At 42.1% G+C, this 22,609-nt stretch overlaps 1 protein-coding gene across 1 annotated transcript in view; it reads left to right on the top strand.

Moving 5' to 3' along the window:
- The window catches only part of LOC117041106 (myosin-4-like), a 35,242-nt gene extending 13,102 nt beyond the window's left edge, over positions 1 to 22,140 (top strand). The window contains exons 20-40 of the mRNA XM_033139484.1: positions 878 to 1,014; positions 1,834 to 2,089; positions 2,351 to 2,593; positions 3,920 to 4,096; positions 4,815 to 4,960; positions 5,054 to 5,144; positions 6,568 to 6,957; positions 7,049 to 7,175; positions 8,477 to 8,595; positions 9,168 to 9,364; positions 10,107 to 10,290; positions 11,532 to 11,697; positions 13,087 to 13,211; positions 13,910 to 14,218; positions 15,568 to 15,771; positions 16,201 to 16,326; positions 17,992 to 18,162; positions 18,391 to 18,495; positions 19,021 to 19,116; positions 20,441 to 20,575; positions 22,029 to 22,140. Of these exons, the coding sequence (XP_032995375.1) occupies positions 878 to 1,014; positions 1,834 to 2,089; positions 2,351 to 2,593; positions 3,920 to 4,096; positions 4,815 to 4,960; positions 5,054 to 5,144; positions 6,568 to 6,957; positions 7,049 to 7,175; positions 8,477 to 8,595; positions 9,168 to 9,364; positions 10,107 to 10,290; positions 11,532 to 11,697; positions 13,087 to 13,211; positions 13,910 to 14,218; positions 15,568 to 15,771; positions 16,201 to 16,326; positions 17,992 to 18,162; positions 18,391 to 18,495; positions 19,021 to 19,116; positions 20,441 to 20,575; positions 22,029 to 22,043 (3,519 nt within the window). The 3' untranslated portion in view covers positions 22,044 to 22,140. The remainder of the gene's footprint in view (positions 1 to 877; positions 1,015 to 1,833; positions 2,090 to 2,350; positions 2,594 to 3,919; positions 4,097 to 4,814; positions 4,961 to 5,053; positions 5,145 to 6,567; positions 6,958 to 7,048; positions 7,176 to 8,476; positions 8,596 to 9,167; positions 9,365 to 10,106; positions 10,291 to 11,531; positions 11,698 to 13,086; positions 13,212 to 13,909; positions 14,219 to 15,567; positions 15,772 to 16,200; positions 16,327 to 17,991; positions 18,163 to 18,390; positions 18,496 to 19,020; positions 19,117 to 20,440; positions 20,576 to 22,028) is intronic.
- Positions 22,141 to 22,609: the final 469 nt, after the last annotated feature.

The raw sequence follows: 22,609 nt of genomic DNA, 5'->3' as shown, positions 1-22,609 counted from the left end.
ATTGACTGTTGGTCCCAGACAGAAGGTTGGAAGGATATGGTTGTAAGCTGGACAGGACAGACATAGTCATAGGTTCAGGTTCACCAAGATAAAATAAGCATGGCAAGGTTCAGGTTCCACTTAGGTAACTAGGTGAGATAGGCAAATGTCAGGTATTTATAGAGTAGTTTAACAACACAGAGATCAGGTTCTGAGGTGGTGAGTCAGATATAGCAGGTAGCATCCTGGACAGTTCCAAATGAGGCTCAGATTTGAAGCATCAGAGCAGCAGGCTCAGATGTTGCTTCAGTATCCAGCAAACTCTGTACCTAAAACAGACCTGTAGCTCTGCCTGGCTGGCTGGCTCTGCCTCTAGTAAACACAGTCTGCTTTGTTTCCAACATCACGGGGGACTGCATGGCTCAGCTGCCTTCAGGGCAGGAGTCTTCAAGGGTAAAAAGACAGCATTGCAACCTCCTCATGCTGGAGAGGTGTGAACCATATACCGTAAGTTCCTCTTGTACTGGGGCTTCCAGGGCAGAGATGGTGTTCAAGGCTGGTTCAAGCCCTGCTGATCCTTCTGAATCTGTGGCCTCATCCTCCTAAAATTATGAGTCACAACCTGGTGTCATGACACTGGCTTGGGATTTTCCCTGAAAACCCTGAAGAAATTTCCTGAGCTAACCAGAAGTCTTGGACAGAAGTCTCTTTCTGTTTCTCTCCCCTCCCACACACATACCAGCACCCTTTTCCTTTAACATGACAATAGTGCTGAGAGCAAGAATAAAAGATAGAGAAGGGGTAAGGATCACCTACTTCACATACCACTTTTCTCTCCCCTTGTTTAGTGTGCTTGTTTAGTGATAACTTTTGTTTCAAACTTACCAAAACATCACAGGTATTCTTCAAGGCTGGCCTCCTTGGGTTGCTGGAAGAGATGAGAGATGAGAAACTGGTAGCCCTCATCACCCACACACAGGCCATGTGCAGAGGTTACCTCATGAGGCTGGAATTCCAAAAGATGAATGCAAGAAGGTAACTAGCCATTTCCTTGCTGAACCTACAGAGAGCAGCTCACTATAATTTGTTTGTACACATTATTGTCAGAATATGTCCGTAAAAAAATGTATGGTCTTCTGTACAGAATGAAGACCATACAGTATCATAATTAGTTCCCTGTCTCATACCTAAACTTTTGGCAAAGCTAGGATGTGTATTTTTGATGCAAAATCTGGCACTGTTACTTTCTCATCTTCAGCATTGAACCTTGTTTTGGCAAACCTTGCTGCTCCTTTATGCTACAAATGTAATGCAGGTATTTTGGAATTCCCTCACCCTCTTTTTATTTGGAAATGACCAGTTCGAGTTTATTGTGCTAGCCAAAGGCCCATGCCAAAGCATAGAAACACAAACAATTTCAGATACAAAATATAAATCAAGGCATCGACTAAAACTAAGAGTCATCAATTTCTACTGAGACTACAGATATAGACCCCTGAATCCCTGTTACAGTTCACAACTATGTTGTCCAATTCCTTTTTCCTAATCTTTCTTGCCACCAGCATGAGAAAGGCCACTTTATAAGCCACTAACACATTGGAGTAACCACTGAACCTGCTCCATTGAGGGATAATTGCTTCCTTGAGCAAGTAAGTTTTAGAAAGTGGCTGACCTTTTAGAAAGGTCAACATATAAGGGCCAATATAACAAATAATGAAGAATATCTTCTATCTGTAATGGATCAATCTGCCTTAGGAGATTACGACTGATAAAGATCAGTGCTTATTTAGTATTGAAACATGTGCCTCTGAAATCACTTTCCACTTAAGTCCCTTTCTTTCCATACATTCGCAGAGAATCAATTTATGTAATTCAGTACAATGTCCGTTCATTCATGAACGTCAAGCACTGGCCCTGGATGAAGTTATATTTCAAGATCAAGCCCTTGCTAAAGAGTGCTGAATCGGAGAAAGAGATGGCCAACATGAAAGAAGAATTTGAGAAAACTAAAGAAGAGCTTGCAAAGTCAGAAGCAAAACGAAAAGAGCTTGAGGAAAAAATGGTGACTCTGGTGCAAGAGAAGAATGACCTTCAACTTCAAGTTCAGTCTGTAAGTAACGTGCATTCTCCTAGTTGCACTTCTGATTTCCACCTTCCATTGTAGAGAGAACACTCAGTGGGCAAGCTGAGAGCTATATAACCTTCAACCTGGTTACTTGACAATCTAGATCTAATAGATGAGCTTCTGGAAAGAGCATACTGCCATCTAGTCCTGTTTGACAGAGGATTCAGTGGCAGTAATCACAGAAGCACTCCTCCTGTTTTTTATATAAAAAAATAAACAAACGTCTGGCTTCTTTTCTTTCTATAGGAAAGTGAAAGTTTAGCAGATGCTGAGGAAAGGTGCGATGGACTCATCAAAAGCAAGATCCAGCTAGAAGCTAAGATAAAAGAGTTGACTGAAAGGCTGGAGGATGAGGAGGAGATGAATGCAGAGTTGACGGCCAAGAAGAGGAAACTTGAAGATGAGTGCTCAGAGCTGAAGAAAGACATTGATGACTTAGAACTCACATTGGCCAAAGTGGAGAAGGAGAAGCATGCAACGGAAAACAAGGTGAAAAGAGACTACAGAATCATAGTGCCATTATGACCCCTCTCGGTTCCGTACCCCCACCAACATGAAAGTAACATTTTTAATCAGTAGTAAGGAAAGGAATGAAAAGATAACTTACTTAAACTCAAGAAGTTTTGGCTACTGGTTTTTTTTCTTCAGCCCATGTATTGCAGCACTTGGAGTTTGGGGTTTGGATGTTCAGCATCCAGATTCATATTTTCCAGTGCTGCCGGGAAGCTCGGTAGGTGGCCCTGGGCAAGTCAAATGATAACTCAGGGTGGTTTTTTTTACAGAGTTGTGAGTTCAAAAGAGAATATTATACATCTTGCTTTGGATCTTTGAGACTGATTGGGGGGGATCTAATAATCAGGTTGTATCTAGTGCTGTCCCCATTCAGAGTTGGCATGATATCCACACTTACTTTTTGCCCTGTGCTTTCTAGGCACAGGCCCACGCTTTCCTGGTCCAAGTTAGAGCCCTTTTTATTTTTATTTTTTGCCCCCACTGCTTCTTCCAGGAAAGCCTGCTCTTTAATGCTAAATCAGAACAAACAGCAATTTTGGTTTTCTGTGGCTTGCCATTTGCTCTGATTCAACACTAAAGAACAGGTTTTTGCAGGGAAAGTGCCTGGGATGGGGGGGGGGGGCGGGCGGGGATGCTCAGACAGGGAACCTTAAAACACGGACCTGTTCCTAGAAATGCAGAGCAAAGATAAGTGTGGATGAGCCCTCTCTTAGTTTCATTAGTTCCACATCAATGTCCATAAATTGGAGAGTGCAGAGTAATGAAAACTGACTTTTTTTGGTTGCAAAATATATTTAACTTGCATGACAGAATTCTTCCTACTAGTCCTGTTGGAAGATTATGCTTGGCCCTCTGCATATTGTGAAGGGGATTTTTTTTCCAACTCGTCACATTTGTATTTTTAGATTTCATGGGCAAAAAAGAGAGAAAATCAGCTTTTGTCCAATCTTGCTGTGTAACTCAGTGTGCTTTATTACATTATTTCACTTTTGTAGTGAAGAGGTCAGGAGGCATTTCTGAGGAAAGTCTCATTGTGTTTCCACATCTGTAATTAGTGCTGCTCATTACATATGTATAGTATTTTAGCAGACACCAGCCTTTGGGTGATATCATACTCAGAGTAGATCCACTGGAATCAATGAACAACTTCCTTACATCCATTTACTTCAGTGGATCTACCTAGCATATGACTTAGTTGGGTATTACCCATCGTTATTTTCTCACTCATAAGACAAGGACTGCATATAATAATCTGCTGTGATTAGGAAACACACCTAAATGGAGATCTTTATTGTTTCTTAGGTTAAAAATCTTACTGAGGAGATGGCAGCTTTGGACGAAAACATCTCCAAGCTCACCAAAGAGAAGAAAAGCCTCCAAGAAGCTCACCAGCAGGCTTTAGATGACCTCCAGGCAGAGGAAGACAAAGTGAACACTCTGTCCAAAACCAAATCGAAACTTGAACAGCAAGTTGATGATGTAAGAGAATTTTTAGTGTTGCGAGGACACAATAAAACCACTGGGAGGAATGAAGTCTATTTGCAGTTATACACACTGGCTAGAACCAATGTTGAATCTGCCAAATCTTTTTTTGGACCAGTCCTCAGTTCTATGTCTGCCTGATATCATCGGTCCCCTCCTCCAGGCTTAGGAAGGCAGTGGAAGCACAGAACTAATGCAGCCAGAGGCGCCATTTAACTGACTAAACATGGGCATACATATCTTTAAGTAATTTTCAGTAATGAAATGTGTCAATCCACTGCCAGCTTAACCATTGCCTTTTTTGAAAGATTTTCTCTTTTTGAAGACTGCACATGGTAGATTATTTTTAGGAGCAAGGGAACTCGCCTCAAAATGTATTCACATACAGTATTTTGAACTAGGTAAACTTAGGAATATAGGAAGCTGTGTTACACCAAATCAGATCATTGGTTCATCCAGCAGCTGCCTCTTCAAGGTTTCAGATGGGCCTTTTTCTAACATGTTTGGCTGGTATTTATTAGACTTTGTTATTAATAGGATATCTAAGAACTGAATTTTATTGTAGCATTGCCATCTTTGCAGGGGATTAGAAGACTCTGCTTTAAGGGGCATTGTAGCCCACTGGACTTTCAAAACTCCTAATGCTTTATATTTCCTCCCTCTTTTTGAAACAATAACATTAAATCAGTGTCTCTTGTTCTTATGTACTGTTTAGCTTGAAGGGTCTTTGGAGCAAGAGAAGAAGCTTCGTATGGATCTTGAGAGAGCTAAGAGGAAGCTGGAGGGAGATCTGAAGATGTCTCAGGAATCTATCATGGACCTGGAGAATGACAAGCAGCAAATGGATGAAAAACTGAAGAAGTATACTGATGAGATTTTAATATTGTGTTACTGGATCTCAAATTTGACCTTTCTCATGAAAATGCTTACTTTTATTTTTTCCTCCTTCACCAGGAAAGAGTTCGAAATCAGCCAGGTACAAGGAAAAATAGAAGATGAACAGGCTCAAAGCTCTCAGCTACAGAAAAAAATTAAAGAGCTACAGGTAGATCATAGAAAACTTTTGTGCCTTGGAAATCTCAGTTTTTAAGGTCCCTCTCACCCCTCATGTACATTCACTGCTTATATAGTGGTTCTAAAATGATACTCTTCCTCAAATTGAATACCTACATACACACTTAGTATGAAGACACTAGATAAAATCACTTTAGGAAAAATAGTGTATTACTCCAGGGAATTCAACCATTGGTCTTAAGGAACCACTGACTGTAGGTGTATATTGTCTCCTTAATGTGAGATGTTTAAGAATATATTTGTGTTCATATGCATTTCACAGAGAACCTGAAATATTTTAAGTTTATAAAGTAAGTATGCATGCACTGTTTATTTTACACACATTTTTATTGAAATAATACAATGATTTAGTACTTTTAGATTACTCCTGGCCTGGCCCAGCTACTGTATGGGGCACAGATTTGGCTTAATGCTCAGCCTGACTTTATAGAAACTGTTCAATCCAAGTTCTTAAGGCAAATATTTTTAGTGCCATCTTGTGTTTCAAACACTGCATTGCACTTGAGGGCCAACTTTCTCTCAGTTGAATTACAAATTTGATACAGGACATTTACTTATTGCCTTTGTCTGAATTTAACCCCCACCGGTCTTTTACCCTTAATATTGCAAGACTGTCTCAAGAGTGCTTGGAACAAAACTGTTACTCAAAAGTTCTACTCTGGTTTATCACCCCAACAGTTATTAACACTGGGTTTCGATAAAGCAAATAATTTAATTAGGCAGCACCTACATGACATCGAGCAACAGACTAATTTAGCCACCATAAGAAAATTGGTACAATTTTTTCCCACCTACTCTCCTCCACATATCGGCATCCTATCTCCAAAACTTAACAGATTTAAATTACAGACGTGCCTTTACCTATGCAAAACAATTATGTCCATGCGAAGACGGCAGTATCAAATCTGTAGCGCATGTACTCTAGCCTCTGTGTACTCCTAACCTCTGCGTAATGAGGTTGTTACTCCTCTTCTATCATCCATACCAGGCTGTTCATCTGCTGCTACATTGTCCTTCCTTCTTGCAGACCGAGATTACCAGGTTACAGCAAACATGGCAAATTTTTTAGCTGGGGCAATCAGAATTAGATCTATCATCTGACTAACCTGTTTTAATGCCTATTAAAGAGTAGCCCACTTGTTTATGTCTTATTTGTGATCAAGGAAAGTTATTAACTCTTTCATTTGTATAGCTGTACATTCTCAGAACGTATTTTGTACAGCCAACAATCTGTATTTGGTTGTATTTGATTTCTTTGCTATGGCTTGTGGCTGATGCAAATAAAGATTTTTACTTTTAGTTTATAAAATCACGAGCACAGTCTACCTAGAGTTCCTTTTCAGTTCTACTGTTTTCAGAGGCATAGTTAAACTTCTGTATCTTATTTCCCAAAGGCCCGTATGGAAGAACTGGAGGAAGAAATTGAGGCTGAGCGTGCATCTCGGGCCAAAGCAGAGAAGCAGAGGGCTGATCTCTCCAGAGAACTTGAAGAGATCAGTGAGCGTCTGGAGGAAGCTGGTGGGGCAACCGCAGCTCAGATTGAGATGAACAAGAAACGTGAGACAGAATTCCAGAAAATGCGCAGGGACCTAGAAGAGGCCACTCTGCACCATGAAGCTACAATGGCTGCTCTCCGCAAGAAGCATGCAGACAGTGCAGCTGAACTTGGGGAACAAATTGATAACCTGCAACGTGTGAAACAGAAGCTGGAGAAGGAGAAGAGTGAGCTGAAGATGGAGATTGATGACCTTGCCAGTAATATGGAGTCAGTCTCCAAAGCCAAGGTAGACAGTTGCATGTCTTTATTGTGACTAACTGTTCTGCTGTAGATTCTGATTGATTAAAACGTTGTATTTTATTTCTCCCCTCACAAAGAGTAATCTGGAAAAGATGTGCCGGGCCCTTGAAGACCAGTTCAGTGAAATTAAGACAAAAGATGAAGAGCATGTGCGGCTGATCAATGATCTGAACACCCAGAAAGCACGTCTGCACACTGAGAATGGTGAATTTGAGCATTTCTAGAAGACATGGGCATTCCTCCTGACATTTATTTATTTTGAATAGTCCCATCCCACCTTTCCATAGATATCATTGTAGACATGTTATCTACATATATATATTCTTTGCCTTGACACATCAGCATTAATGTTGTCTAAACTGCCCCCTTCCTTGTCAATCAGATATGACCAAGTATTTCACTATGGAAGATCCCCCTTGAAATATTAGTTGTGTGCAAGAGCACCCACTGATGCTTTTACACATTCTTCATTGACTCCCATATATTTCTGGTTTACTATGACTTACATTGTAGGAAACTGCATTTCTGTCTCTTAAAGTGTATCTTAGAAATGTGGGTTTTCGGATAATTGTTGGGGTTTTTTCTGTGGTGCGGAAAAGTAATGCCTATACAACTCGTACAACAAATACTCAGATACAAAAACTCAGCCACAAATACTCAAAGGCTTCCACTGCTTTCTTCTTTAGACCCCTATATTAGTTCCTGTTAACAGCTACAAATTCACTGTTACTGTTGAATAGAGAACTGCTATGGTTTATAAAAACATGATCTCTGTGTTTAAATCTATGCATAAGCACCAGTAGTGAAAAACTACTGTTGATAGTCAAGTTGGGAGTATTGGGGCTACATGAACAGCATTAGCAAGTGAGAGATTCACAGCTCCGTGAGAAGATTCATAAACATTATTCAGATTCTTGAGGCACCATGCACAGCTTCTGGTCACCCAATAGACCTTGAGCCTTGGTGTCGCTCTCAATTGCCTAAGATGTTAATTGCACATGACACTTCACAGAGTATGTCTTAAATAGCCTCTACATGCAGCTCAGAGAAAATTACTGTAGATAACCACTTAAATGCTACTGATAGCAATGAGAATAAAGCCCATGCAGCTCGTTCTGGTTTACAACTCATTTTCTCCAGAGTGAAGAAGTAAGGCCACCACTAAAAGTATATATGGATAGATCTAAAGCAAATGTATTAATCTGAGCAAAGAAATGATTGAGAACTAATGTTAATTGCAGTATTTATCGTAACTAATGAAAACTGTAGTATTTATTGCATTTTATTTTAATAGAATCCATACTATATTTGTTGCAATTATTGTGGACTGTAGTAACATCCATTTCAAACAATGGGTGGCAGAGATGGAAAAATTCTAGTCGACTAAGTGCACAAATGATTTAAATCAGCACTTGCATTTCCATCAGTGAGACTACTTAGGAGCAGGTGGGGTTTTTTTCAACCATCTCAGCCTATGACTATGTGAATATATTTTTTTCCAATAGGTGAATTTACTCGACAACTAGAAGAAAAAGAATCTTTTATTTCACAGTTGATCAGAGGTAAACAAGCCTTTACCCAGCAAACAGAGGAACTCAAGAGGCAGCTGGAGGAAGAAAACAAGGTGATTTTCCGCTTGTATATCATGCCTCAGAGAAGTGGGGAATGAATAATCCTGATAAAAAGAGGCAGGAGAGGCAGGGAACATCAGAAAAAAGGCAGTAAAACAATCAAAGCTGATTTCCAGCTGACATGGACTGATGGAAATTCAAGGACAAATTACCGGTACCGCATGAATGCAGTAACGCATGCAACATGAAGAGGTAAAACAGGTGCTTTTGGAAATTCTGCAATTGCCATTGAAAAAGCTATGATAATACTGCACTGTTACAAAAAAAACAACAACACACCACTCCATAAGATTAATGTGTGGAATTTACTTCAGTGAAATCATGACTGAGGCTAAAGAATGCAAAAAATATCAGTTCTCAGAAAATAATAATGCTTGGTTAAGTATTATATAGTCAATACTTTTATGTTGGGGTATAAACCAACTGCTGAGGAAGAAAACATTCCAGATCCCATATATCATATCTGACATGACTAACAGACAGATGTAGAATGTCTGATTGAAACAACCTGCATGCTATTGCTACCCATGTGGTCATCATTTCCATTAACATTATGAACCCTTAGGCAAAAAACGCTCTGGCCCATGCCTTGCAATCTGCTCGCCATGACTGTGACTTGCTCCGGGAGCAGTTTGAAGAGGAACAAGAAACCAAAAGTGAGCTGCAGAGGGCTCTCTCCAAGGCCAACTCTGAAGTTGCCCAGTGGAGAACCAAATATGAAACGGATGCCATTCAGCGTACTGAGGAATTAGAAGAAGCCAAGTAAGTACTGGGAAGGAAATCAGGGGAGAGCTTTGGAGATGCCAGGGTATTAAACTGTGGTGTTTATTTTTGACAGCAATTCCTCTATTTCTAGTTTTGCATCTTATGCAGATGTTTTTGTTTTATATACCACTCTCCCATAAAAACATCAGGGTAGTATAAAGCAATATAAAACATGAAAAACCATTAAATAGCAGTAGAAAACAATAATTAAGATAGCTGGCTACTCAAGAAAATTTGAAACTACTGAATAGGCCTATTACCATAAAATCGTCTTCAAGAGACACCTGAAAGTCAAAAGTGGTGTTCCATAGCACAGGACCAGTGACACTAAATGCCCAACTTCTGGTTGAGGTCAACAGTAGTAGTCTAACTATGGTCTTCTGAACAATCTCATTTTACCCAATTCCCCTTTTTCTAGTTTTTAAGCTGATGCTATCTATTTTCTGTTGCTTTTCAATAGGTGGCCTTCTCAGTCCAGTTGGCTGCCTGTCCCACTGCTTTTCCTTCTCTTTGGTCCTGTCTCATGAAACACCCCACACACCCCAGCAGCTATTGTCCTGCCCCTGGATTCAGAAGCCTTATTTTGTCACTCCAGGCTGTCCTTTCTATGGGTCACTATGTTTTGTCACACAGAAGTCTCCCACCTAGCCAGGCTTTCTCTCACTTTCTGCTCTGCCTGTACAACAACACGGTTTGGAAAAACACCTTTGGTTGCATCATGGGATACTTTGCCTTTCAGGAAGAAGCTGGCTCAGCGTCTCCAAGAATCAGAAGAGCAGATAGAAGCTGTCAATTCTAAGTGTGCTTCCCTAGAGAAGACTAAGCAAAGGCTGCAGGGAGAAGTTGATGACCTCATGATCGACGTAGAGAGGTCCAATGCAGCTTGCGCAGCCTTGGACAAAAGGCAGAGGAACTTTGATAAGGTTTCCTTTTCTTATTGGGTAGCGGGCAGACATTTTGCAGGAAGGGCAAACAATTTGTGCTTGTTTACAGTTGTAATCCTGAGAACTTCCAGGGCTGTCTTTTGGCATTTCCGTGAATTGAGCAGAAGGCTTCTATGAGAGTAGATCAATTCCACTCTTACTTATATGTTTGTTTGGTAGCATTGTAGCCTGTATAAAGTTTATATACATGCAACATTAGACTTTTCAATAGTAGTAGTAGTATTTAATAATATGCACTTCAGTGGTATATTTTGAGCTGTGTGAAGCAGACACATTCTTCAGAAGTAGAAATCCTGCAGGGGGCAGGCTAATCTCTAGTTACAACAGACTAGTACAGAAAAAACAAAACAATTATACATTGTCATTATTAAATTAGCTGCTGTCTGCAACTCATTACAACCTCTTTGGTATAGAAATCAAAACTGCATCCTTATGTTTGTCCCTGAAGATTGATTGAACACAATATAGTTGGACGTTGCTTATTAAACAACCTTAGTGAAAGTAGTTTGTTGTAACTGAGTGGTTGCTGAGGAACCATTCAGACAGTGTGAATGAGGTGCAGTGATTTTGAGCCCATTTTTTGGGGGGGGTGAAAGTTCAGGAGTGTTCCATGGTGGGCCATGGCAGACTCACTTGGCAGCAATGGCAGGCAGCACTAGTCCTCCGAGCAGACTGGTGACGCTCCCCTTTTATTTTCGCACAATGCTTGAGATACTAAAATTGTCAAGATACCAAAACTCCAGTTGTCTCTGAAGCCAGATGCTGCTCAAAGAACCAGCTGGGGGGGGGGAGAGAAGAGAGATTAAAGAGGTACCGGGGCATGGGAGCACTAGCACATGCATAAGGATGCCAGGTGCCATCACCTGCCCTGTGAATGGCTCATGTGATACGCAACATTTCTCCTTGGTCATAGATCCAGGAATGGCCAGTGTGGTGGGGCAGAGCCACAGAGCCAAACTTTCGACACCGGTATTGCGGCAGCCTACTTGGATTGTGCTGGGGTGGGGAAGGTGGGTGCAGTGGTAGAGCCCATCTGATGCTTCCACCAGTATGTCAGCACAGCCCCAACCTCTCCACAGCACAGTCCTGTCCCAGCCCTATCCAGCCACGCTGCAGCAATGCCAGTGTTGGGAGGGCAGCTCCACCACACCGGTATTGCATACCCCTGAGTAAAGCACAATGTTGTGTTCCTGTGCTATATGAGCCTATTTGTTACCTAGGTGCTAGCAGAATGGAAGCAAAAATACCAGGAATGTCAGGCTGAACTGGAGGCTTCCCAGAAGGAGTCACGGTCCATGAGCACTGAAATTTTCAAAATGAAGAATGCTTATGAGGAAGTGTTGGACCAGCTTGAGGCTGTTAGGCGAGAGAACAAGAACTTGCAACGTAAGCTTCTTTTTCCTACAGACTTTAATCTAACGTAAGGCATCTGTAACAGTAGATTCACATGACCACTTTTCTCCTGATTAGTAGTATTGGCCAAAGAACAGGCCTGCTGCTTTTACAGGTTCAGGGTAGAAGGTAAAGGTAAAGGACCCCTGACAGTTAAGTCCAGTTGCGAATGACTCTGGGGTTGCAGAGCTCATCTCGCTTTACTGGCTGAGGGAGCTGACGTTTGTCTGCAGACAGCTTCCAGGTCATGTGGCCAGCATGACTAAGCCGCTTCTGGCGTACCAGAGCAGCGCACGGAAATGCCATTTACCTTCCTGCCGGAACAGTATCTATTTATCTACTTGCACTTTGATGTGCTTTTGAACGGCTAGGTTGGCAGGAGCTGGGACCGAGCAACGGGAGCTCACCCCGTCGTGGGGATTCAAACTGCCAAACTTCCGATTGGCAAGCCCAAGAGGCTCAGTGGTTTAGACCACAGCGCCACCCGCATCCCACAGGTTCAGGGTAGGGAGATGTTATTCAGCACTGCGGTAACTTCCAGCTGATTGCTGCAAAGGTCCATATCCTGCCTTTTTTCCAGACTCAGAGGCTTATGCAAATTAAAACACAGATAAAATTCAGAAAGCTTAAAACATATAAAAATAACAGTTTAAAAGTACAGTAATTAAACTGTAGTAGCGTTAAAGCACTATAAAAATAAATCTCTTAAAATACAGTGAAAACCACACAGCAGTGTTAAAAGCTCTTTCCTTAAAAACAAACAACAAACAAATAAATAAATAAATGCAGGCTGTATTTATATATATATATAGTACAAAAGTCTTTTTATTAAAAATCTTTGCATCTATTGTCCTGCGGGGGTGGGAATCATACTTCAATTAAATTGAAAAATTAGGTATCATATTACCGTATATACCCGAGTATAAGCCGACCCAAATATAAACCGAGGCACCTAATTTTCCTACAAAAACCTAGGCAAGCTTATTGACTCAAGTATAAGCCGATTCACCTTTGCTGCTGTGGAGGAGGAGGAGGAACGAGCAGCCCGAAAGCAGCCCTTTGGGCTGCTCCTTCCTCTTCCTCCTTTGCCAAGTTTGCATTTATGCGAGCAGTTCAGGAATGGAACAAGCTGCCTGGGGAGAGTAAAGAACCGCTGTTCTTGTACACTTCTTAAGGAATGGTTGACTGGGGAGAGCGGGTGGCAGCACAAGCGAAGAGAAAGGGCTTCTTTCTCGCCGTCCCCACCGCCCGCCTCACTCGAGTATAAGCCGAGGGCAGCTTTTTCAGCACAAAAAATGTGCTGAAAAACTAGGCTTATACTCAAGTATATACGGTACTAAAGATTATAACCATTACGATAAATTACACAATTTCTACCTGCAGAGGAAATTTCTGACCTGACTGAACAGATAGCTGAAGCTGGCAAAAGCAACCATGAATTAGAGAAAGCAAAGAAGCAGATTGAACAAGAGAAGTCAGACCTTCAAGCTGCCTTGGAAGAAGCAGAGGTGAATATGAACACTTCAGAGACAGTATTAATTGGCACTCGCTATACATGGTGTGCCCCTGCCTCCCAGAGGCAGCACAAGGACAGACTAAGGTGGCATATCTTTGGGGGGGGGGGGGGATCCCTAGCCCACTGCTTGAAGTTAAAGTTTTGTGAGAGCAGTGTGTCAATTTTCATAGTGAAGAATTGGACTGCTACCAATCTGGAGCTTTGGGAAGGTTTTTAGTGCCACCTTCTGGTTAGAAATAGAACAAATGATTAAATTGAGAAGGCCCATTAGCTACATTGCAAAGGGCAAGCCAAACTAGAAATGCTAATTGCACTTTCCCCTGATGACTGGGAACATGGACTGGGCAAACACCTAAGAATAACAGGAATTGTCAAAAGCCTTCCAGTCTTAATTGTATTATTGTTGGGTAATATTTTCATTTATAAAATCTGTTAATTTTAGAAAAAAATAGTTTCAAGATGGAAAATTTGAACAAAATAATTTTCATTGACACTTCTGAATTTTTAAGTGTTTTATTATAAATACAAAATGTTTTATTATTCAGAATGTTTGGGTTGTTTCCATTTTACAAGTCGCATCTATGAACTTACAGAGTGTTTCGCCTAAAACGATATATATTTTTAAATTTACTGTGCTTGGGGTATATATATCCATAATTGAAACAAATAATGTTGTTTCATTGATGAAAGGGATCTTTGGAACATGAAGAAGGGAAAATCCTGCGTGTCCAACTAGAACTGAACCAGGTGAAGTCTGAGATTGACAGGAAGGTTGCAGAGAAGGATGAGGAAATTGAACAACTGAAGAGGAATCAGCAGAGAATGGGAGAGTCCATGCAGAGCACACTGGATGCTGAAGTCAGGAGCAGAAATGATGCTCTGCGGCTTAAGAAGAAAATGGAGGGGGATCTAAATGAAATGGAAATCCAGTTGGGCCATGCCAACCGCCAAAGCGCAGAGACACAAAAACACCTGCGGAGCATCCAAGGACAACTGAAGGTCAACCTAACTGCATAGACATGTTGGGGGCTTTGTAACAATTTGCATGAATTCATTTTGTGGTGGAGTAGGGAACAACTGAAATTTGACTAACCTCTATAATGCTATGGGTGGTGTGTTAAAAATGTGTTTTTACTCTTTTTGTGCATCACAAAAGAGAGTGCCAATGAAAGGGCTACCAGTGCCAAAGGAGATTATGAAAGGCATGCTTAAAAAAACAAAAAACAAATGTGAAGGTAATACAAGTTTATTAAATGGTATTGGCCATGATGGTAAAAGGATAAAAAGTCAAGTTCCCAGCATACTTAAGTTTTATCTTCTATGACTGAATAACAGAGAATGGATGGCCTGCTAAATAACTGCCTTGTTTCATGTAGACTTGGTTTGACCGCATTTTGATCCTTGTCATAAAGATTCACCCAGCTATTGTTCAAAGAAAACTTCAAAACTATAACATTTGTATCCCTGCCCTTCACTCAAGGGACTCAAGTTGCATGCTAGCCTTATGGCTTGTTATAATATCCTGGTGTGTTGTGATTCTTATTGTATGCTGCTTGGGTGCCCCTAAAACCTTTTGAGTAAAATAAAACGAATAAATAGCAGTTCTGTGAATGAGGAGGAAGACTGAGACTTGTCGAGACTTGACCAAAGTTGCCCAGTGAGCCTTGTGCTGCAATCCTAACCCTGACTCTGCAATGGTGGAGGAGGCTCGGATCCAGCAGATATCCTCAACCACTGGCTTTTGCCATGACAGAGGCCCCCAGTGTAGCTGCAGAAAGCATGGCAGAAGCCGGGCTACAGGTGGTAGAGGGTCCTGCAACAGGGCCCTTGGGTTGGATGGAACAGAGATGGGCTGCCAATGATCTGCTGGATCGTAGGCTACTCCAGTTCACAGAGAGGGGGTCCAATTTGGGCCTGGAGCTGCAGCACCAAAAAAAGAAGTATGCAAGCCAGTGTGGCCAACAGGACTTCAGATGCAGTGGGGCCTCAGCTACTCTGTCCCACCCCTGGCCAGTTAGGATTCCTTTGCCCATTTGCCTCTTGGCTTCCTGTTTCCAAAAATAGCTGTCAAATAAATAAAATAAACTATGTGTTAAACAGCCAGGCTGATGTTAATACCATGCTGCTCGGTATATATTGTAAAAAGGTTTAAGCAAGGGTCATGGTCATTAGATTACAAACTCTTTGGCTTTGATTAAAGGGTGTGTTACAAGCCTCTTCTCCATGCTCTACCCCCCAAAAGAAAAATAAATAAATAAGCAAGCCATGTCAGTTTAAATTTTTCACAAACAGCAGGAGAATATCCTCTTGGATATTCTGAGATGTGGTGTATTTTTTGCAAACTACAGGATTCCCAGCTTCACCTGGATGATGCTATGAGAGGCAATGATGACTTGAAGGAACAGCTGGCTATGGTAGAACGCAGGAACAACCTGATGACGACTGAGCTTGAAGAGATGCGGGCAGCTCTGGAGCAGACGGAGCGTGCTCGCAAAGTGTCTGAACAAGAGCTAGCAGATGCCAGTGAGCGTGTGCAACTGCTGCATTCCCAGGTACATAGCCATAGGAACATAGGTAGCTGCCTTATACTGAGTCAGAACATTGGCTCATCTAGCTCAGTATTGTCCCCACTGACTGGCAGTGGCTGTCCAGGATTTCAGAGATAGGAGATGCCATCAGGGATTGAAGCTGAGACCTTCCCCGTGCAAATCGGATGCTCTGCCACTGAGCTACAGTCCTCCTTCCCCACAGAGTGAGGGACCAAAACTCCCTGAGGCTGGAAGCAAAAAAACGCTTTCTCATCCCCAGCTAGTCTGAGTCAGAAGGCAGAACCTGCCCACTGATTCATCCCTGGAGAAATGCAATAGGACACGTCTCTTCACGTGTCCAGTATCTTGGGTCTTGGTTGTGGCATTGGTATCGGCGAGCAAATGCAATGGCACTAGATAATGCAGGGGAGTAACTGCTGACTGTGCCCACAGAACACAACCCTTCTCAGCACAAAGAAGAAGCTGGAGACGGACCTTGCTCAGTTCCAAGGAGAAATTGATGATGCCATCCAGGAGGCACGGAATGCGGAGGAGAAGGCCAAAAAGGCAATTACAGATGTAAGTCTCCTTCCTGCTTGCCGCAGGCCCCATTCTACTATGTGTTTGGTGACTTCATCTGGGAAGCCATTTGTATGATTTTCACAATGACAGCTGAAACTCTCATATTTTTGCATCAACACATCAATACTTAAGCCACACCCGCTTAGCTATTGCTTTTGTTGCTCAAGTTTAGTCTAGCCAACCAGTGGTTTCTTCTATTTAAGGAGGCAGGGAACGCCTCCTCCCAGGCTGTCCATGGTTGGCCATATTCCTCAGTTGGCTGCTGCAGCTGTTGCTGCTTCTACTTCCCACTGATCTTCCTTCTCCTGGGGCCTATACATAATGTAGGGAGGAAGCGTGTTATCATCACAGGAATAATTGGCAATACCTCTCGAGGGAGAGAATATACCATCTAAGGCCCACTACAGTGGTACCTCGGGTTAAGAACTTAATTTGTTCTGGAGGTCCGTTCTTAAGCTGAAACTGTTCTTAACATGAAGCACCACTTTAGCTAATGGGACCTCCTGCTGTCGCTGCGCCACCAGAGCACAATTACTGTTCTTATCCTGAAGCAAAGTTCTTAACCTGAAGCGTTATTTCTGGGTTAGCGGAGTCTGTAACCTGAAGTGTCTGTAACCTGAAGCGTCTGTAACCTGAGGTACCACTGTATAACCCTTACCTATCTGCTCTTTAATCATTTATCAAACTCAAGTGGTTAAGATTATGAATACTTCGGACCACACTTCGAAGCAACTATTTTTTCAACTTACCGGTAGGTAAGTCAGCATAGTGCCCTCCAGATGTTGTTGGACTACAGCTCCCATCAGCCCCAGCCAGCATAGCCAGTGGTCAAGGATGATGGGCACTTTGATAGCTACCACTTCTTCAACTGATGAATTCTGGTTTCCCCATATACAGTACTGGCTTTCTTGCGTACTAGAAGAAATTAATAGATGCTTGTTTGTGTGGTAGAAATCCTTTAAAATTGGTGGGGTTTCTTTCTCTCTTCTTTAGAGTTTGACTAAAGAACCATCTGTTTCTAAAGAACAGGTTTTTGTTTTACTCCATTTATGTAGTGTGGTTAGCAGTACAGTATACGAATGCCACTGTAGCAACACCTAGTGTCAAAATCAAGCATTACAGCAGAAATTCAGTGCACTTAACCAAAATAAAATAAATAACATTTTTTTTTAATCACTCAAGGCGCTTCCAGACTGTGACTATTTTCGGATGGAATTCAATCGCATCTTGGCAAATTAAGCCTGTGCAATTGAAGCTGATGCAGCACTCTTGTGAAACAAACCCATTCCCCTAAAAGATTTAACTTTTCTCCCTGTAACTGATATGCAAAGTGTGGGATAACGCTTGCTTGACACAATGTCATTTGATCTCCCCACAAACAAATTGGGATAAATGTTCATTAAATAACCTCTCCACAAATAAATCAGACTGAGTGCTTATCAAGCAGGACATCTGGAAGCAACCTCATATATTCCAATCCAGAGAGGATGCTCTAAAGTCCCAATCCAACTAACCAACCAACCAACCATAGAAAGACAAACCAAATGAACTATGTAAACACACCCTGGTGAGCAGCGAGTACAGAATCTACAGCACTAAAAATAATGTTGGGAGCTGTGCAGAGAAGTGGGCACTTACTGATGTCACCATCTATCTAATTAGGCAGCCATGATGGCAGAGGAGCTGAAGAAGGAGCAAGACACCAGTGCCCACATTGAGAGGATGAAGAAGAACCTGGAGCAGACAGTGAAGGATCTGCAGCACCGTCTGGATGAAGCAGAGCAGCTGGCCCTGAGAGGTGGCAAGAAGCAACTCCAGAAACTGGAGGCCAGGGTACGGTGCCAGAGCTCATTTATCAGGGTTGTTTGAGCTTGTCATAGTGACTGGTTACAAGCAGAGGTTCATGCACAGGGCTTCCACTGGTGGGTCTGGTTAGGCGAATCCTGCCCACACTGATTTTGGAGCTGCCTTTTCAACATGATAATGCCCATTTAAGTTTTCAAAGGTCTATTGACCCTTCCGCGTAAATTTTGATCTCTTTATCAGAATATTCTGTTGTAGGTACATGAGTTAGAAAATGAGCTTGATGCTGAACAGAAGAGAGGAATTGAGGCAATCAAAGGTGTGCGAAAATATGAGCGGAGAGTCAAAGAAATCACTTATCAGGTAACGATGTCTTATTCCATTTATTGAACTCCTGGGATTCTCCTCCATTACTATCATTCTCTTTATTTGAGAATGACAGAAGCAGGTCAGCACAACATATTTACCATGGAACCAGATGAGAGGCAACCCAGGACTTAAATATTTTCCCGCCATATTTTTTTTTAATTGAGTTTCAAAGAAAACATTGCAACGAGGTTAAAATACATCTAACACTCAATGGAGTGGTGTGTGCAGAGGGTGCCTTCACAGTTGGAGGCAGTATGTCTCTGAATACTAGTTGCTGGGAGTCACTTGTGGGGAGAGTGCTATTTAACTCTGGTCCTGCTTCTGGTCCTCCCATAGGCATCTGGTTGGCCACTGTGAGAACAGGAGGCTGAACTAGAGGGGCTTTTGGGCTGAACCAGCAGGGTTCTTATGTACCTGTTCTGCCTGTCAACTTCCAGAGGATAACCAAACTCTGATATCCTCTGCAGGCGCGCTCTCAGAGCCCTTACAGTGTTGGCATTCCATTTACATTCCATGCAGGCTGAAGAGGATAAGAAGAATGTTTTCAGGCTTCAAGACCTAGTGGACAAGTTGCAGCTGAAGGTGAAAGCGTACAAGAGACAAGCTGAAGAGGCTGTAAGTGCACAGGTCTCAAATGGCTCCCTTTCCATCATGCTTAAACCTATACTGACCATCATTACTCACCCTGCGTTCCTGTGTGAGGAATGGTAGGCTACAATAAATAGGTAAACGACAATGCAAATAATAAACTTAAAATTACACTGTCCAAAGAAACACACAGCTTGAAAAACACCCAGAAGTGTTTCTCTTGTAACCCCTTTCAGGATTGCACTAACATAAATCATGACACCTCTTCACCCCTAACCCCACACTCTGCAGTTGGGAAGACCCTGCCCCATAACCCCTACATCCTGGAACCAAATAGAACCACCCATTCCTTGTACTACTACTTCCACATGTCAAAGGGGTGTGGTGATAACTCATTCCCAAACCCAAATTATATCTTACTTGTCTCCTTGACAGTGTCCCACCCACATAAGTCATATCAATCCTCACATCATAGAGCAGCAAGTAGAACCCATGTCTCTCATGATGACAGATTCACTCTCATGCCATTTACTGTAGCACTCCAACTTTTCTGTCTCAACTCAGCCACTTCCCAAAGCGTTCCTGCAAAACCAAGCAGAGGACAACCACCTTGCACGCGTCTAATCTTCCCTTTCCTGGCAGCGTCTCTATTAGACATCATAGATCACACATTATAGATCCTTTCAGAATACAGGTGTCACTTCAAAGAAAGAGAAAGGGTGGGATGGTTATCCTCTGCCTCCACAGCTGGAGGCAACAATGCTTCTGAAAGCCCATAGCTGGAAACCACAGGAGAGGAGAGTGCTACTATGCTCAAATCTTGCTTGCAAATTTCCCACAAGCATCTGGTTGGCCACTGTGAGAACAGAATGCTGGACTAGATGGACCACTGGCCTGATCCAGCAGGCTCTTCTTACTGTATGTTCTTACCTCCCACAATTTCCAGCATTCTTAGTACAGTTTCCAGCATTCAAGTTCACATGCTATGGTAAACAATACAGTAGTTAATGGTTTAAAACAGTAAATGGGTCAATTTGGGCTGGTTTTCCATGATCCCTGTCTTAGTGTTACGTCCAAATGGAGATTACGCTTTGCTATGCTTCAACAAACCACACCCAGTAAGCCAAAAACAAACTTTAGATGACTGCAGGTCATTGTTTGTTAGAATCAGAACAAACCATAATCCCTCATTCACAATGTACCTGCACAATGTCAGGGAGGAGGAAAACAGCCTGGATTGGTGCAGGATGTGAAATCAACATCATTGTGGGACACCTTTGCTGTCACTTATATATTATACCTTTGGCTCTGCTTGTGCTGTTGATTTCATGTCATGTTTCTGTTGTGCAAGGAGGAGCAGGCCAACACAAACTTTGCCAGGTTCAGGAAGGCTCAGCATGAGCTGGAAGAAGCTGAAGAGCGAGCAGACATTGCTGAATCCCAGGTCAATAAGCTGAGGGCCAAAAGCCGTGACATTGGGGGAAAGGTAAGTGTCTTGATGGGGTGGGATGATGTACTGGAATAAGAAACTTTTCTCTGCACAAGGATAATACCTTCTATCTTTCAGCTGGTACTGGTAATCTGCTTGGGTTCAAATTCCTACCTAGCTCTTCTAAGAAGTAGCCTCAAAGTGAAACAGTGTATTTTCCTCCATTGCCTTTGAGCCTTCCACTTGCTATTGAACACTTGGTATTTGTTAGTGGAGAAATGAACAGGAGAGCATTAGCAATACAAATTAGTATTCTGGTCAATGTAAGTTTCATATTCACATTAAAAAGAAATTGTCACTTTAAGGCTGTAACCTTATGCATACTTAAAGGTAAAGGTAAAGGGACCCCTGACCATTAGGTCCAGTTGTGTCTGACTCTGGGGTTGCGGTGCTCATCTCGCTTTACTGGCCGAGGGAGCTGGCGTACAGCTTCCAGGTCATGTGGCCAGCATGACTAAGCCGCTTCTGGCGAACCAGAGCAGTGCACGGAAACGCCGTTTACCTTCCCGCTGGAGCGGTACCTATTTATCTACTTGTACTTTGACGTGCTTTCGAACTGCTAGGTGGGCAGGAGTATGCATACTTACATTGGAGTAATTATCACTGAACTCAGTGAGGCTTATTTCTGAGTAGACATGTGTAGGATTGCATTACACACCTAATTTGGCTGGGGCAACCCAGTCAGATGGGTGGGGTACAAGTAATACAACAACAACAAATGTAACAAGATGCCCAATGTAACTTTCCACCTTTCCACAAGAACACCAGTGTAAACATTTAACATTTGAATATTTGTCCTCCCTTGACTTGATAGTAAGCTTTGCAACCTATCCATCGATTTAACTGTAGAGAAATATTATCAAGTGCAGTGATGAGCTATCCCCCAATAAATTTGAAATGGAGAGAGATAGACACATACATATGGTACAAATATCTTCAATAAATATTGGAGTGTTAAGTACTAACAGATTTGTAAAGCCAGAAGCAGTGACTGAGATCATGTTCGCCGATCTCCTTACAAACATGTGCTACGTAATTTCACGGCAGCATCTTCTCTCTGCTTCATGGCTCTTAAAACAAATAGGGATTGTATCCAGACTAGAGTGAAATCTGGAAGCCTGGGCTACAGCCTGGCAAGGATCTTCTTTCCCCTCTTCTTTTGATTTCTCTCTTTTACCTTGCTGCTTCTCCTTCATATTATACCTCAGAGCCAAGGAAATAAAAGCAGACAATTCCAGTCACTGTGGTGGCAGCAGTCCCACCAGTTTTTTTTGGGGGGGGGGGAGACGAGTAACACAGAGCAATTCTTCCACACTAGAAAAATAATGCAAGAGGGAGAATTCCTGCCTGTTAGTCTCCCCCCTTGCCATACTCTTGCTATGTGCACTGTTCACATATGAGCTGTTCCGTTACATCATTATCTTCTACATTTGAATTTATTTTTGTACAGAAATCGGAAGAATGAGACGAACTACTCCTGAAAAGATTCCACACAATGTGGAATTCTTCACAGTGAATGTACATGTAAATCATTGAACCTGAATAAAAATACATTTAATTGTTGTGACCTTTTAATATTTCATCAAAAATCGGAGAAATTGTGAAGACTCCCATGGGAATGCGGGCATCAAGCGTACTTGCAGAATTCTTGAGGGCTAGGTAAATGCAGCTAGCTGCGGAATAATTCCTAGGTGAATGGTGGCGTGCATTTGTGAACATGTATATTTGTGTTTGTTTCACTTGTTTGCTTATTTAATTTAATTTATATCCCACACATTCATTATAAAATAATTCTAGGGCAGCAATTACAAATGTATTAAAACTGATTCAACATTACCGCCCCCCCCCCCAAAAAGGGTCTGGTAATACAAAAGCAACACCAACCAACCAAACAGTGCAAGTATTGGAGTAAAAAAAATGTTAGAAATCCGGTTGAAACAAATCTGTCTGGGAGCATCCATAAGACCTGTTTATTGAGTATTCACTCCGATTTGTTTGCAGCGGGGAATGCTGCATCAAAGCAAATGTTAT

Source organism: Lacerta agilis, chromosome 2 (assembly GCF_009819535.1).
Source record: "Lacerta agilis isolate rLacAgi1 chromosome 2, rLacAgi1.pri, whole genome shotgun sequence".
NCBI classification, from domain to species: Eukaryota; Metazoa; Chordata; class Lepidosauria; order Squamata; family Lacertidae; genus Lacerta; species Lacerta agilis.
The sequence above is the reverse complement of the archived record's forward strand: the minus strand, read 5'-3'. Positions and strand labels throughout refer to the sequence as shown.